The sequence below is a fragment of the Alosa sapidissima genome, chromosome 11 (genome assembly GCF_018492685.1).
Source record: "Alosa sapidissima isolate fAloSap1 chromosome 11, fAloSap1.pri, whole genome shotgun sequence".
Taxonomy (NCBI): domain Eukaryota; kingdom Metazoa; phylum Chordata; class Actinopteri; order Clupeiformes; family Clupeidae; genus Alosa; species Alosa sapidissima.
Window position 1 is genome coordinate 26,766,131 of NC_055967.1, and position 17,500 is coordinate 26,783,630.

General features: G+C 44.9%; 2 protein-coding genes across 2 annotated transcripts in view; both read right to left on the reverse strand.

Annotated features, from left to right (window-relative positions):
* The window catches only part of tspan33b (tetraspanin 33b), an 18,798-nt gene extending 13,062 nt beyond the window's left edge, over positions 1 to 5,736 (reverse strand). The window contains exons 1-2 of the mRNA XM_042111435.1: positions 5,663 to 5,736; positions 2,949 to 3,116 (exon numbers count right to left, since the gene is read on the reverse strand). Coding sequence (XP_041967369.1) covers positions 2,949 to 3,116; positions 5,663 to 5,692 — 198 coding nt within the window. The 5' untranslated portion in view covers positions 5,693 to 5,736. The remainder of the gene's footprint in view (positions 1 to 2,948; positions 3,117 to 5,662) is intronic.
* A 7,832-nt stretch (positions 5,737 to 13,568) lies between these two features.
* The window catches only part of tspan9a (tetraspanin 9a), a 68,455-nt gene continuing 64,523 nt past the window's right edge, over positions 13,569 to 17,500 (reverse strand). The window contains 1 exon segment of the mRNA XM_042111434.1: positions 13,569 to 14,664. Within this exon segment, the coding sequence (XP_041967368.1) occupies positions 14,593 to 14,664 (72 nt within the window). The 3' untranslated portion in view covers positions 13,569 to 14,592.

A 17,500-nucleotide genomic window follows, 5' to 3' on the forward strand; every position in this document is an offset into this window, starting at 1 on the left:
TATTCACATCGACAGTGATGAGGCTGTAGACCCACTCAGCTGATGATTACTGTTGAAAAGGTGATTGGCTCCGGCTGAAACCAGAATTCGAACTGTGATTCTACCACACCTCAATTGCTCCCTCCAAATCTTTCATTTCCCTGCTGCAGCCGTGGCAGTTAGCAGCCTTTCTCTCTAACCACCAGCACCGCTATTTGAGCTCTGAACATAGGAACACTTCTAATAGGCTCTCTGTATTCTCTAGGTAGTTTGCAGGGCATGCCACCTCTGGGAGTTGCTTGAAATTATGGATCTCTGAAACATCCTACACAAAATCTACACTGTCTATACAAAATCTTTACTTCTATATTGTATTGTCTATACGACATCTTTACATCTATACTGTATGGTACATACATTCATTCATTCATTCATTCATTCATTCATTTAGCAGACACTTTTATCCAAAGTGACTAAGAGCAATACAGCAATACAGCATAGGACCATGTCCTAAAGGCCCATGTGCTAAGAATCACCCTGCCAGGGATCTACATTCATAAAACGTTTCAATCTCAACGGTCCATTTTCTGTCATTGACATCTTTTAAATCCTCTTTGCATGTCCTCTTTGGGGACTGTGTTTACCTGTCATTAAAACTCACTTATCTTTCACACAGAAAAACAGAAACTCCTGTTTATTTACTATAAACCAATAACATTGGATCTCAAGCTTATTCAGCTGAGACCATCTAATTTCCTTGACTGAGATAAGAAAATGAAACGGCTCCACCTGAATGAATACCAGACGTTGCCAATGTTCTCGTCACTGACCACTGAAGGAGAACTTTCCGGGTGAACTTTTTCAGAAGTCATTAGAGCCCTAGAGGTCATCGGGCCAGCCGTGGCCCACTGGTTAGCACTCTGGACTTGTAACCGGAGGGTTGCCGGTTCGAGCCCCGACCAGTGGGCCACGGCTGAAGTGCCCTTGAGCAAGGCACCTAACCCCTCACTGCTCCCCAAGCACCGCTGTGGTTGCAGGCAGCTCACTGTGCTGGGATTAGTGTGTGCTTCACCTCACTGTGTGTTCACTGTGTGCTGAGTGTGTTTCACTAATTCACGGATTGGGTTAAATGCAGAGACCAAATTTCCCTCACAGGATCAAAAAAGTATATATACTATACTATATATATATATATCAGCAAGTGGCCAGTCATGATGTCATGGATCCACCTAGAAATGACAGCCTTGGGCCAGAGGTGTTCGTATGGATTTGTGTTTGTTTGTGTGTGTGCTCATGTGTTTGTGAGCCTAGCTGACAGCCTGGGTGACAGCTCCCTGCTGCATTCAGATGCGGTGTGGGAGGAGGAAGGCCCTGGAATGAAGAGCAGTGTGGCGATGTGCACACACACAGACGCGCAGGAAGTCGTTGAGCACGGCAGGAAGTCACACACACACAGTATTGAGTACACACACTCACAAATATCCACACCCATCATAGCCACACACAACCACACACACACACACACACACACACGTTGAGCACGGCAGGAAGTTGTTGAGCACGGCAGGAAGTCGTTGAGCATGGCGGTTAGCCGATCCGCTGGCCGGCAGTGGGGCAGAAATGATGTCATTCCCTCAGCAGGACTCAGGCAGCAATAATGAGACCACGTGATGCTGTGTTTGTGTTTGTGTGTGTGTGTGTGTGTGGTTGTGTGTGGCTGTGATGGGTGTGGATATTTGTGAGTGTGTGTACTCAATACTGTGTGTGTGTGTGTGTGTTCTCTAGCGTTTTGGTCATCTGAAAGGCGTTCTGGGCGTTTGGCTCCAGTAGGATTGCGAGGGCTATAGAGAGGCCACGGGCCGAAGCCTCTCTAACAAAAGCCTGCTGGATTAGCCCCAGCCGGCCGGAACAGAGTGGGGGACGGAGTGGTAAACAAACCCAGCGCAGTGGGGCCTAGCTGGGACACGCGGTCGAGGCACACTGGGCCCTGCATCTGTACAGCGTCAACATGACTGTGTGTCATCCAAAATGTCAGCGCACACACGCACACACACACACACACACACACACACACACACACACACACACACACACACACACACACACACACACAATGGGGCACTCCATGCACATATATTCATCGGGATGTTCTCATTAGTGGCATCTTATGTACACACACACACACACACGGACTTGTATATGCCATTACATTGAACTATGACAGTTTTGTCTAACATTGCCTCTCTGACATAATGTGTGCACATGGAATGTGTGTGTGTGTGTGTGTGTGCAGTGTATATCTGTTTAGAATAAGGATGAGAATTTATAGCTCTGGGTCTGGGCTAAAGCAGCTTCGAATGATCCCATGAATCAGTGTGAACAAAACAAACGTCAGAATATCTGGCCCAGTTGGGCAGCTCATCCCTGAGCCGTGGCTGCCACAGCGGCTTCCCGCATATTGCAACAATATGTAAATGTGGAGCAGCCCAGCAGTCGTCCTATTGATTAAGTGCTGATCGGAATAGAAAAACAGCCTAACAATGGGCCGTAACAATACGAGCATGGGATCTGTAGCTGTGTGACAAAAGCTTTCCAAATTACAGCCCCCCTATAATATAAATGTTTTATTCATGGGGGAGTCAAAACATCTAAATCTATTTATTTCTCTAGCCCTTTTTCCTTGACACACATTTCCTCTCGTCTTCTCTCTCTCTCTCTCTCTCTCACACACACACACACACACACACACACACACAAACAACATTGTTTGTCTAAGAAACATCAGGAAACACCTATCTTGTCTTTCTTTCATCTTTCTAAGAGTCTTCATCATAATCTCCTCTGTCTCTCTGTGTCTCTCTCAGGCCCTCAATGACGCCCGTGGCGTTTGTGTGCGGTCAGACGAAGGGTTTCTGACCCTCTCACACACACACACACACACACACACACCCACACCCTCTGCCACTCACCCAGAACAGGAAGCTGAAGAAGAAGAGGAAGTAGCGGATCCAGGGGTTGATGAAGGAGAAGGTCTCGGCCCGGTTCAGGCTCAGACTCAGGCTCAGGTCGCGGTCCATCGTTACGCTCGACTCGACGGGGCCCAGAAAACCCACCAAATGTGAAAGTGTCCAGCGGCGCTGGGCTAAAATAACACACTCTCACTCTCTCTCACACAGCGATACACCGCCCCAGGCACACTGCACTCAGGCCAGTCTGTGGGCGTGTGATTCAGCCTCTCTCAGTGTATATGTGTGGTGTGTGTGTCTGTGTGTCTGTGTGTCTGTGTGTGTACATACAGCGTGCTTATGTGGTGTGCATTCGTTTGCTGCCTAACATAACAGCTGACATGCGCATTGACCCGACCCGACCCCTCCCCCCCCCCCCCCCCCCCCCCCCCCCCACACACACACACACCACCACAATCCATGCCCCACTCTCCCACCCAATCTGTAGACCCATACAGCTCAGGCGCTACACGCAAGGGTCACGTTACCACTCTGACGTCCCCTGAGTATGACACCCAGGAAGTGAAGTAGGTGTGTGTGTGTGTGTGTGTGTGTGTGTGTGTGTGTGTGTTTGTGTGTGTTTTCGGCCTGCCTGCAATCTCTCTGTCTGGGTTGAAAGAGTGCGGTAAAGCCCCCTGGCTTTGGCTGGGTCTGAGAGGGCCGTCTGGGCTGGTTGCTCTGTTCAGTGCGCTGCTGCTGCTGCTGCCATCCACCCACCCACCCACCCACCCCACAGCACCACCCCACAGCAGAAACAGATCAAGGGAAAAGGAGAAGGAAAAAAAGAGATGAGATTGAGATCACTGAAAAGCTCTGGGGATTTCGAACAAACTGGATGAAAGCAGTACACTCAGAAATCTGGAAAAGAAAAAAAGCAAAACAGGACGGACTAGTGTGTACACGCAAATACAAATGCCTGGGAAAGACAAGTCACGACCTCGAGTGTGCCTGCAGTTTTACAGGGCTCTCTTTCCTGACCTCTTCATATACTGTATGTTGTTTTTCTTGCAGCAATTCTGCTTTCTTCCATCTTCTCTCATATCACTCTATCCTCCCACTGCCAGACACACACACACACACACACACACACACACACACACACACACACACACACACACACACACACACACACACACACACACACACACAGTAGCACAGCAACACACACACTTAGAGGCTGTACAGCTGAAAGCCTTCCGGCGAGTCCACTAGGGAAATGGCTGGTGGAGTCAGATTGGTTCTCTCATGACCTGGTGCTGCTCTCTGATTTCCAGAGTGACCGGGGCCACAGGTGGTCGGCCTGCCTGCATCTACCACAAGACAAGGACTATATAGTGTCATCTATATAGTTTGGAACGTCAACTCTTTCTCTTTCTCTCCTCTGTCCAGTCTTTATCCTCCGGTCAATCTAAACAATCATGTCTTCTCCCACTGTCCAATTTAAATTTGGTACGAGTAAGCCTTGTGAATTGAATGACAAATTTACACATCTGTATTGCCAAAAGATTTGAGGGATTTCAAGTAAGCAACAAGCAAGCATTGTAAGTCTCTCAATGCTATCCTTGACACTCACTCTCTCTCTTTCTCTCTCTCTCTCTCTCGCACACTCTCTGTCAGTAGAAATAATAGCAATGATATTCCTCTTTTTTGTGTCCCTAGATTCACAACCAATCTGTTGATTGACAGGTCTACTTATTAATTGATTGATCCATCACGTCTATATCTCTACCAATCTGTCAGTCTGTACTTGTGTATATATCACTATCACCATGTCCTCCTCTTCTTACCTATGTCAAGATTCTTTTCTCTGCTTCGTTTCTTCTTCCTACATTCTCCTCTTGACCAGTGACCCTCCTCCCTTCACACACACACACACACACACACAGTTTGTGAGTTATCTCTCTCTGGGGACCTGCTCTTCTCTCCAAGGCTGAATGTCAGGCTTTCTGCCGGGCGCACGCCTCGTGTTTGTAGAACAGCCATGTTGCCATGTTGGATCGATACAAGCGGCTGTTCGCGCGAGGGTGTTTTCTTAGGCCCGTTGCCACCGCAGAACTCCAAGCACTGGCTCAGGATGCATTAGTGGAATTAATCCATTTTTTATTACAACTTACTGATGTTCTTTATAGCGCCAGGTTGCTGTTCGTGTTTACTAGGCTTTGATTTACTGTGGAGGAAACAACAGAACACAACGTTTGAAAAGACTGGTTATCATTTGTTTGTGCATGGTTGCTTCTCGGAGAAATTACACACAAAAAAAAAGAAAACTGTTGTGCTGCAGCACTGTGTAGGGAAATGTATTTACAAATTTACACACTTCACCACACATGTACAAGACTGGGAGAGGTTGTTGGTATTGCATAATAAAGTGGATGAAGCCCCAGACAGAAAACAAAAACAAGTGTTCGAAACCCTTGAGAAACATGATTAAAAAAACGCTACTGTGGACCTCATGGGGGTCCTAGCATCTTTGTCTGATACACACAAGCTCTCTCTCTCTCTCTCATTCTCATACCACACACACACACACACAAATCTCTTTGAGACAAACCTTTGTGTGGGAGAGAAATCCAGGTTAACAAACTCAGAACTTTAAGCCTGAAATCTTGGCAGACTTCGGTTTGGAGCAGCAAACATTCAGTAACACATTAAAGATGTATTAATCCAACAACACTTACCTTTGTACCCAAGTTATCACTGTAAGACATGTTTTGGAGATTTTAGACACTGGTGAGCTCCCAACATCAAAAACAAGCAGCAGTACCCTTGCAAGCAAAACCAACAGCCCCAGGGACAGATTAAACAAATATGGGCCCCTGTGCACAATATCAAAAAAGGCCCCCCCTCCACCCGGCCGCGACGCGCGCTTCTCCCTTTGCTGTCGCTGTGCAGGCTGGTGCACAATTTCACACAATGAAAATGTAGTACATTATGTCATATATTATAACTCAGGCCCACACAGAAATGAATTCCAGCAGCTGTTTTTATTACAGTACTGTTTTATTACAATGCACTGCACTGTTCTTCCTAGGCAACAACTTCTTATTATTATTCCGCTTACCACTTTTTCCGTACGCTATTTCTCTTGAACAGTTCAACTTAGAAACTTCATTCAAACTTTGTAACGTAGGTATTCAAACGGACGAAGCTGCTATGTCTTTTCAACTTTGAAACTTTTATACTTTTTAAACTATTAAAGAAAAACGTTTTAAAAATCCCCATAGACTTAACATTGCCGATTGTGACATCATACTACGGCCGTTAAGCAATTAGAATCCTATAGCAGGTGTTCAGGCCACCTGGATCAACTGCCAGTCTCAGGCTTTAAGCATACAAACTGGCCCTATTAAGACTACACATCCTGTTCAACTGCTTCCTCTGCCAAAAACTGTTTCAAAATAAAAGTCCTCACTACAACATTTCACTGTTAAACAATTTAACCCTTTAAACTACTGAACTTTTTAACTGTTCAGCCATTGTAACTGTTACTTGTCATCAACTATGACTCCTACCCACTGTAGCTAGTTAGCATAGTTAGCATGTTAGCATTGCTAGCATTGTTAGCATTTTTAGCAAAACTGCTAAAAATTATTAGCTAAGTTAGCTAAGTAACATGGTTAGCATAGTTAGCACGTTAACATTGTTAACATGCTAGTTAGCATTTTTAGCAAAACTGCTAAAAATGATTAGCTAAGTTAGCTAAATCACATGGTTAGCATAGTTAGCATGTTAACATTGTTAGCATGCTAGTTAGCATAGTTAGCATAACTACTAAAATGATTAGCTAGGTTAGCTAAGTCACATGGTTAGTATAGTTAGCACGTTAGCATTGTTAGCATGCTAGTTAGCATAACTACTAAAAATGATTAGCTAGGTTAGCTAAATCACATGGTTAACATAGTTAGCATGTTAGCATTGCTAACATAGTTAGCATGTTTAGCAAAACTGCTAGAACATTTTAGCTAAGTTAGCTAAGTAGCATGGTTAACATAGTTAGCATTGCTAGCACTGCTATAAAACATTAGCTAAGTAGCATGGTTAGCATAGTTAAAAATCTTAGCATAACTACTAGCAAACTATAGAGCCATTCCAACTTTTGTCAAATTATCGTCAAATATCTACCTATACACATTCATTAAACTTCCAGTCTGTCAACAACTTTTAAACTATTTACCTTCAACTTTTAAACGGTCTACTTTTAAACTATCTATTAAACTAGCTGTCTATCAACAACTTTTAAACTATCTACATTCAGCTTTTAAACAGTCTACTTTTAAACTATCAACTTTTATTAAGCTATGCAGCCACCATGTCTATCCTAGCATCACCGTAGTAACCATCTCTGTATTATCTATTTTAACTATGATACATGATATTTTACATCACAACTTTAGCATTTTCATGCACTGGTAATTCCTTGGAATTGCATTTCTAGTTATTAGGCTGTAATCTCCCTTTGCTGTCCAAACAGTCTACAGCAAAATTTTTCACTAAACGGACCGAACACAGTTTTCACCGGTAGCAGGGACGTTGATAGTATTTTGTGAGGTGGTGCTGATCATATTACGGGGGTTTGGGGGGTGTCTCCCCCGGGAAAATTTCGAAATTCTGGCTGTTAAATATACCCTTTTAACGCAGTTTGGAAGGGGCATACAAACTTTAACAGAGCAAGGAGGGCCCTTTTTCTGTCTGACTCAGGTGACGTGAACATTGGCTACCTGCATGATAAGGTTTTCACTTCACTGCTGCTTGACATTAGCTTGCATGGAGACATATTTCACGTTAACAGTGGAGATGTTAGCAAAACTATAGCGTTTGGTAAATGGAGATGCAGATTATCTCCCTAATTAATTTCTTTGCGCAACAGCCCACATTATGCGCTCACTCCAGCGAGACGAGTCATCGGCATCGCCATAGGCTATTTGCTACGATATAAGCTACTGTTATGCCTACAACAAGTCGCGATTTATTAGGCTATCCAATCGCTATGCTGTTTTCATGAACATTGCAGGAATCCACTAGCCTGGCGGGCCATCCTATATCATTGAAATGTATAGTCTGGCATCGAACCATTCACCTCGCTTAATCCAAGGGGCGGGCAGAGAATTGTCTTTCAAACTGCCTAGGCATGTAATAGGCCAGTGCTACGACCATATCTGTATCCGGTCGGCAAAACGGCAAATACATCCTTCTTCGAAAGGAATGACTTAAGTGCATTGTGTTGCTCAACTTTCAAAGAAAAGCACAAGTCCAACTTCTCCAAAGTTGACGCCAACGCCGATTCAAACAACCGCTCTTCGTTCGCCATAGCCATCTTCCTTGTTGTTCACCGTCACAGGACTGTTGTTATCCTGTTAAGCCCGCCTTAAGACTCTCTAACAAAATAGAGCGCTGTGATTGAATAACATCCACGGTGTTAGCCAATAGAAATCCCTATGGTTTGATACTAGACGTACAGGCTGAGCAAATTAATTTGCTGCCGCTAGGGTGCGTCTAGATTTCTAGGCTAGGAATCCACTTCATTCACCTACCCACGAGTGGGTCAGTTTCACTTTCGCAAACACGCATATACATTGAATGAGCACTCATAGCCTACCACTTCCACCTAATGTTATGCCTCTATATTTTATGAATTAAGAATTTCTTATTGATCAGGAAAACATTTAGCTTATTTTTCTTTCGGTCCGCGGTTCCATAACACCATTCAGTTGTGCCGCAAATTAACAGACAGAAGCACTGGGCATAATCTAGCCTAAATTCATGGCAATTTTTTTTTTAAATCCGAGGGCCCCCATTGGCTGAGGGCCCCTGTGCACGTGCACACTTGGCACAAGCCATGATCCGTCCCTGAACAGCCCCATTGGAGCTGGAAAAGACTTACCAACACGTCTACTGCTAGCTAGTGGAAATGGTAGGTGTACTTTGTTTGTCCTTCACTTGACCATACATATCCCATTCGAATTAATTTGAAGATGATACCAAGTACTTTCATTGAAACCATACCCCAGAAAAGTGGCAATTTGTTGGATAGTGTTGATTTAATTGGCTGGTTTAAAAATACTGTGTCTGATCAAAATCCAATCCCGTTCTCATAAATACTAGCAGCCTAATCACAGCCTAATTGATGCGGGTGCATGTTGGAGGGTGGCTGTCCAATTCAACTGCAAGGCATATCTATGAAGGGCACCAAAGGCACTCGAGCCTGACATGTAAATTCAGTACTCAGGTGGCAGTGGAAGTCCCGAACTCTCCTTCCTGGAATACCACTCTCAAACACGAGCGCTTTTCAGACAGCTCCTTCCATCAGTCACTGTGTTTAATGATGACTGCAACAACAATGACAACCCACCCACTCTCTCTCACACAAACACACACACACACACCAAAACCAGACACTTCCTGTCAAATTATATGGGTTCAGGTTAGCTCTGAGAAAATACTCAATAAACAGACAACATGCACAGGTTCTCATGGGATTTAGCAACACACGTTTACCTTTATTTATTTAAAAAATAGTAGAATTTGAAAGAATGAGATTTGGTGCACCACTATTGTAGATACCGAGTGCTTTTACATGTAGCCCAAAAATGAAAATAAAATCAAATAAAAAACAAAAACCTCCACAGGACAAGTTTAGGTCGACAAGATTTGAGATAAATCGAGCTTTCGCTACATCGATAGCAACATTGTGCTATCAAATATACCAACCAGTGGGGTGCCGACGTATCCACAACGCGACACACTCCACAGGGTGTTGAAGGATGGGGGGATTCAAAGTATGAGTATGAAAACACACGCAAGTCACAGGAGACCAATAAACAAGGCATGTTAACTATTCCATCTTTGTGATGAACAGCGAAGAGCCAGTGGTGTGTCTCTGGCACAAAGAAAGAGGGGGAGAGAAGGTACATATAAAAGTAGGCATTTTTGTAAAATTGGAGAATAATGTAATAATAATAATGAATAATGTGTATGTGTGTGTGTGTATGTATGTTGGCGGGGAGGGGGGGGGGGGGGGGGGGGGGTAATCGTACCAAATTCAGACACTTTCTTCACCAATCGGCAAGCGTGTGAATTAAAAATGAAAATACAGTACTAACATAGACCAACATGTACATGTACTGAACTTTACACTGTTTTACAAAATCAACAATACCAATAACAATACGAAAAAGAAACAAAATAAAACAAAAAAATCTGAAATAAGCAATTAATGACTGAACAAAAGTGGGTACAAAAAATCTGTGTCCTGTATGTTAAACTAGATTTAGTTTTTCCTAAGGAACTGAGTAGAATGCTGGCATCTTCACAACCCTTCACTGCTTTCTGCATCTGCAGCACAGGACAGCTGGACCATCTCTTTTATCTGTACGTGTGTCTGTACGTGCTTCTGTGTGTGTGTGTGTGTGTGTGTGTGTGTGTGTGTGTGTGTGTGTGTGTGTGTGACCACTGGTTCCTCAGGAGAGGACAGGAGTGCCGAAGGAAAGCCTCACGACTCACGACTGACCAGTGTGGCCCACTTCTCTGAGACAACCGGCACCAAGCTCAGAGATTGTGTCTCCTTCTCCGTCGGTTGTTCCTGTGATGAGTTTTGAAGGTCTGACTCTGAGATGAGTTCATATCTCTTTAGCAGTGGTAGTGGATCACACATGGCAGTATACTGTAGATGGGTAGCATTTCTCCCCATAGAGTAGAGTTAACACATCAGCTAATGCTAACGAACGCTGGAGTCCCTAACGGCGGTCTGGAGCCGCACCGAGACAAAGCTGAAAAAAAAGCTGCACAGTTAAACATGGAAAGAAAATGTATGATGTATAAAAACAGACAAGAAAACAAAAACAAACAAAACATAACAAACAAACAACAATAACAACCAATTTACAAAAACAAATTCCATAAACAAAAGAAGTAACATAATGTAACACTTGTGTTAAAGTGACAGGCAATTTGCATTTTTCTTTACGTTTTCCTGCACCGTTAAAATGATTATAGACAGCATTGATTCAATACAAAACAAAATATGTCAACCAGTGGAGGTGGTTTTCTTCTCTTGAGGGATTGGGGTGGGTGTCTTTAGGAGCTGGAAATGGGGTAGAATTGCAATGCCATTACATAGGTAGCCTAATCCTCCCAGTGGTAAGGATCCCAATGGATATCATCTACATTATCCTTGTCATCTTTGCCAGTTATTTGTTTTCCAATTGGATACCCGTTTATTTCTGTTTTTCTTAGCCCTGCAGATGAGTGTGAGAGCTCATCTCTGAGTAGAGGAACGATCTATCCAATTAGTGGTGTTTAACTCCTGAACATCGAGCCGCGTCTTTTTCTCGGCACACTGTCAGCAATTCTGCAGCGGCTCAGATGTTGAAGTGCGCTACCTGACGCCACTCGGGTCAGAAAACCTCATGCGCCAATAACAAGTGGTGGAGGATCGAGCATCTGCTACGCGAGTGCATGGAGCCGGCCCAGTTCCCCTCTCCATCTGTTCCACTTCATGCCATTGTTAGGGGTGACAAATCAACACCAATGAAAATAAACTCCTCATCAAATGCAGTCACGTAGGATGTGTGTTTGGGGTTGTTATGCATCACAGCACTCCACTCTAAACACCCATTTCACCCCGAACACAAGCAAACCATCAAACAAATGACGGACGACTCACTGGAACCTTAGGATGATGACCCATGGCATGATTGGCAGTTTGCACATGTATCCTGAAGATCATTAGTGTGTGTGTGTGTGTGTGTGTGAGAGAGAGAGAGCTGAATGTTGTAAAGCTCAAGGCTGTAGTAGTTGTATGAGTAGAGGAAACAGCAGCACTGTCTGTTAGTGTGCTTCCTCTAGGTTTTAGACTCCAACATGAGATGGTATGTGTACGTTCATGGTATGCATTTCCATGTATTTTTGCATTTCATTTATGTCTGTGTGTGTGTCTGTGTGTGTACATGAGAGGGGGTTGTGTTTGAGCAAGATGATGTGTTTGAGTAAGCCAACTTCCTACTTCCATTTTCTTTTTTACTTCAGCAACATATCTTATAGCAGCACCACGTCAGAGTTGCGACGCTCCTCTCTCTCTCTCTCGATCTCTCTCTCTCTCTTTATCACACCATTCTCCACTTCTCTTCTGTGAAGTCAAGAGCTGAGCCTCATCCTGGTCCCATTTTTCGAAATAAAAAATGCAAACTCATCCCACCATAGTAGCCTACTGCAAACAGAGTGCAGGCTAATTTCATTCTGAAGCTATCACTGTGGATGATGAGCAATTAGCAATTAAGCCATCCCACAAGTCCAATAAAGCAGTGGCTATGATGAGCTAGCAACTACTAATCTGTGTGACGGCAAGGGAATGTGTAGGGGTGCACGCGCATATGAGTGTGTAATCAAAGCGGTGTGTGTGTGTGTGTGTGTGACGGTGAATTGGTGAGATTAAGTGGACGCTTGATCGTTCGTGTTTCCTTCGGCGCTCTTATCAAATGACGGCAGCTTTGATCTGATTCTCAAAAGCCGGCCCCGTCACTGAAGCAGACAACGTGTCGCCCGACACCGCTGCCACCGTCGACGGCAACAGACGAGACTGCTGCTCAGCCCCGTCTGAAGGTGTGACTGCTTTATCTGTGCGCGACAAAAAAAAAAAAGATAACCCAGGTTCCGCGTGATAGGAGGAGAGGGAAAAAAAGAAGAAAAATAATCAAAGGAGCGCAAAGTGAAAGATGTGAGGAAGTGAAGATAAGCCTGCTCCCAACCGAAGAATCCCATCCCGCCCCAACGAGTCACTGACAGGCACTGATTAAACTGGTCAGGTGAGACCTGGGGATGGGGATGGGGATGGGCATGGGGTGAGGTGGCAGGGTGGGGGTGGGTGTGGGGAGGGGGGGGGGCATGGGGTGAGGTGGCAGGGTGGGTGGTGGGGAGGGGGAGGGGGGGGCATGGGCTGGGGTGCCAGGGTGGGTGGTGGCAGAATGAGGTGTGACACCTGCTTGTGAGCAAGAGCAGACTGCTTCATGCCTTAGAGTCTAACCCTCCTGGGAGTGGAGTTTGGCTCCTAGGGGATGTTTTGCTTGTTTTGGCGATTTGAAGAGGTTGGAATAGCGTGTGTGTGTGCGTGTGTGTGTGTGTGTGTGTGTGTGTGTGTGTGTGTGTGTTACTAAAGGGGACCCTCCTGTCAAATTTCGTCTCTGTTTGCAGAGATCTCCTCTCGATGTCTCTCCTCTCTCTCACCTGGGCTCCTCATAAGCACAGAAACACACACACACACACACACACACACACACACACACACACACACACACACACACACACACACACACACACACACACACACACACACACACACAAATACGCATTCTCAACCCACCCACACAATTAACACTCGTTCTCTTCACTTTCCCAGACCACTCTGCACTACCCCCACCCCTCAACCCCAAGATGGCGGATCTGGAACGCAATCTGGACCAGACCAGAACCAACCCCAGGGCCACTACACCCCCCCCCCGCACTACTGACACTGCAAACCCACCTCCTCCACTGGTGCACAAAGCCAAACAAGGTGTAATAAAAAACACATACATTAGGGGGTATGGGAGGTATGGGAGGGTACAACATTTGTTCTGAGCTGAAACATATCAAAACAAACCAAAACAAAAACAAAGCAAATGAATGTCTCTTAACATGGAGTAGAAAACTAGAGCATGCTAAAGGTCGGGGCTCTTCACTCATGTACACAGGGGGCGGCTGCTAACATTTAGCTACACTTACATACACATCCATGACTGGCAGAGGGGCCCAGAACAACAACAGTTTGCTTCTGTTCTCTTTCTTTCATTCATTCTTTCTCTTCTTTTAGAAATGTCTTTCCTTTGCCTTACAGAAATGGCGGGACTGAAGGGAGTAGTGTTTGTACATGTATTTCTGTACGAGTTGTCTCTGTAAATCTGTGTTAGTAAAGCAATGAAGCTGTCCCAGTTCCAGACGAAAAAAAAAAAAAAAATGTTGTTTGTATGTGTTTTGTTTCTCATTTTGTTTTTGTCCCTCTTTCTGCAAACAGTTAGTTAGTCCAAGCCGAAGGAGGAAAAGATAGGGTGAGGAGAGAGAGAAAACTGAAACAGTGTGGATCCTTTAGAAAAACGCGCAGCAGCAGCCTGCCTCGTGCCCCCGGCTGGCAGACGCCAGTGCTCCTCGGCACTCTCCTGCATCGTTCTGTGTCTCTCTTTGGCAAACGAGTACTGAAGTGAAAGGAGGAGCGGGTGCAGGGTGGGGGCGGGGGGTTGTTGTTGTTGGTGGTGGTGGTGGTGAAGGGGGGTCCTGTGGAGTGATGGTGGTGGTGGTGGTGGTGGTGGTGGGGGCATGTTTGTATGAGCCTGATGGGGCCACAGGACCCTAAAGAGAACAGGGCAGACGAAGGGGCAGAAACACGGCCCTCCGGAGGCCATCCCAGGATTGTGTGTGTGTGTGTGTGTCTGTGTGTGTGTATGTATATATGTGTGTGTGTGTGTGTGTGTGTGTGTGTGTGTGTGTGTGTGTGGAGGGGGGGATTGTGGTGGTGGCCAGGGTGGGTGGGTGGGGGTTAAAGGGATGGAGGGCTGGTTGGATGTGGAGGGTGTCGATGCCGTTAGGCTTCATACTTCTTCCCAGTCCGATGGATCTGGTGGAACAGCGTCATGGAGAAAGCCATGCCCAGGAGCTGTAAGACAGGAAGTGACATCACAGAGTGAGTAAGAGCTTTGTGTGTGCTACATTCTTGTTGTTGGTGTTTGTGTTAGTGCAACATGTCAGCTCAGACACTCAGAACCAGCATTGACAACCTGAAAGATGTTTTCAAACAACATTTCACTCTCAGCCTGATCTAAGAGCAGGAAAATTGGCCTCATTTTCTACTGCAGATCTTTCCATTCCTCCACCCTCTCCTGCCTTCCTGCACATCCTCCTCCCCACCTCCTCTCTCTCCTTCCTCCGGCTCTCTCCCTCTCTCTCTCTCTTCTCCCTCTCTCTCTCTCTATTTGCATCTCTCACTCTCAGGGTGATGCATGCGGGGTGTCTGTCGGCGAGGAGGAGCCTCCGACGGGCTGTAAATAGGCCGCCCTCCTTTGAAGTTTCCATTACGCCACAACTCACGGAAAATGACATCAAGCAAAGTTATGCACCTCCTCTCCTCTCCTCCCCGCTCACTCGCCTCTATCACCTCCTCCAGAGGAGCTGGGAGACAGACGTCTGAGCATTGAGGCAATGGGGCCGCAGGGGGTGGCGGGGTGTGTGTGCGCGCGCACGTGTGTTTGTGTGTGTGCGTGCGTGCGTGCGTGCATATGTGTGTGTGTGTGTGTGTGTTGTGTGTGTGTGTGTGTATGTGTGTATGTGTGTGTGTGTGCATGCGCGCTTGTGTGCGTGTGTTAACACTCTAGTTAAGACTCTTACTCCCCTTTGACAGACTGAGGGTCTGAGCAGTGGGGGACATTAAGCTGTTAGTGGGACTTCAAACCTCATTTGTCAAGTGTCAGCCCACCTGACTTAACTAATCTGTCTGTGTGTGTGTGTTTGTAAATGTGTGTGTGTGTGTCTGGCAAGGGCGTAGGTTTGGTCTCAGCTTTGGTGGGGACACATCCCCAACTCCTGCTGTCACGATACCAACATTATTGTTTCAATACCAATACCAAGTGAAGAATCTCGATTTCGATAACTTTGCGATTTTTTTTATTTTGATTTGGTTTGGGGGCCCCCACCACCTTGACGGCATCAGTAATATTGAATATTGTGTGATCATTCACATCAGTGGCAATCATAGAATTTGATTGACCCTCCACACCCCCCACACCACACACACACAGAAAGTGATGGTTGTCATAGGTTTCTATTTCATATTTTGGTATTCAAATAAACTTTATACTGTATATTGTTAATTATTTATAGCATTTTATGATCTGCATAATTACTAATAGCTAAACATATTTGGTCATTTGAATACATCATAATGATATTTAAATTATTAGTCTACACTTGTCTTCAATATCATTACATTTGTGGTGTGCAAGTTTAATTGCGTGCCTGTCACTTTAAGGAGAACGTGAACGCAATTAGCTTTCAAACTCACGGTTTTAGGCTAGTGGAAAATAGTTTTGCATAGTGCAAGGATATGTGGACTCAATTCATCATGTTTGCTATGTCATTAGATAAAATAAATGTTCAAAAAACTAACAAGTCAAAGAAAATCTTTCTTGATCGAGATCATAAAAGGAGAAACGTAAGTGTCTCGCAATGTTCATTTCTATAAGTATGGAAATGCACCATAGTTTGTCTTTTATTTCTTTGCATTGTGCAGGCTACATTCACAAATACATTAGCCTACATGAACAGAATATAGGAACAGGAAAATGTCTCGGATCCATTGTTTATTGCGACTGCAAGATTGGTAGCCCAATTAACAGTCAGTGATGATGACTTCTATTCTGTGCTATATGCCACTGTCTGTGTGGCATACCCCCTTTCAACATGACTCCTAACCTTGGTTGAAAGATTACAGAAGCTAGGTTAACTGTAACAATATCCTGGGTAATATCCTAACAGTTAATGCTATTTTCCTTAGTAAAATCCGCATTTGAAAACCTTGTTCCTTTTCTGCTTTGGCGGCATAGCTGATCTACAAAGCGCAAAAAGAGGCAAAATGTGCATGCTGAAGGGCAAAGGGAATATTACAATGTTTTACACTGGCCTCTTTTGGGTTATGTATTGGTAGACATCCCTGATAATTTAGCATACACACTCACTCGCTCGATAACTTAGTATACACACTCGCTCGCCTTTCTGACAGTGTCACTACAAAGTAGGCCTAGGCTATGCTTTGACTCTGTTGTGTGTGTGAGATAATCCCCCTTCGGTTTCAGCCAATCAAATGACAGTGCTTCTTTTACTGTCGTCCTTGCCGTTGGAATAGTCCAAATAGCACAAAGGAGTTCGCTAAAATATTGGTGGGGACAATTTTGTCATCTCAAAATTTTGATTGGGACTAGTCACTAGCGTCCCACCCTAAACCTATGGTGTTGCCCATGGTGTCTGGTAATATTAATATGTGTGCACTTAGGATAATGTATAGTGTCATGGCATTTCTATGTAAGTCTAGAGAGAGAAGGTAGTCAGAGAGAGAGAGAGAGAGAGAGAGAATGTGTGTGTGTGTGTGTGTGTGTGTGTGTGTGTGTGTGTGTGTGTGTGTGTGTGTGTGTGTGGTGCTTGTGTGAGTGATAAAAAGGGATAAAAGTAAGTGTCGGTAATTCCTTATACTTGGCTCAACCTCCTTTAGTCTTAAACACAGTCAGTGGGCTTAGGATGACACCAGCTGCTCCTACCACACATAATTAACCCCACTCTGCGCCCCTCTCACTCTGTGTGTGTGTGTGTGTGTGTGTGTGTGTGTGTGTGTGTGTGTGTGTGTGTGTGTGTGTCAGTGAATGAGCCAGTGAATGTATGCAATTCTACATCAGTATTAAAAAATAAGTCACGAATGTGGGTTATGCAATAAAGATGGAACTGTC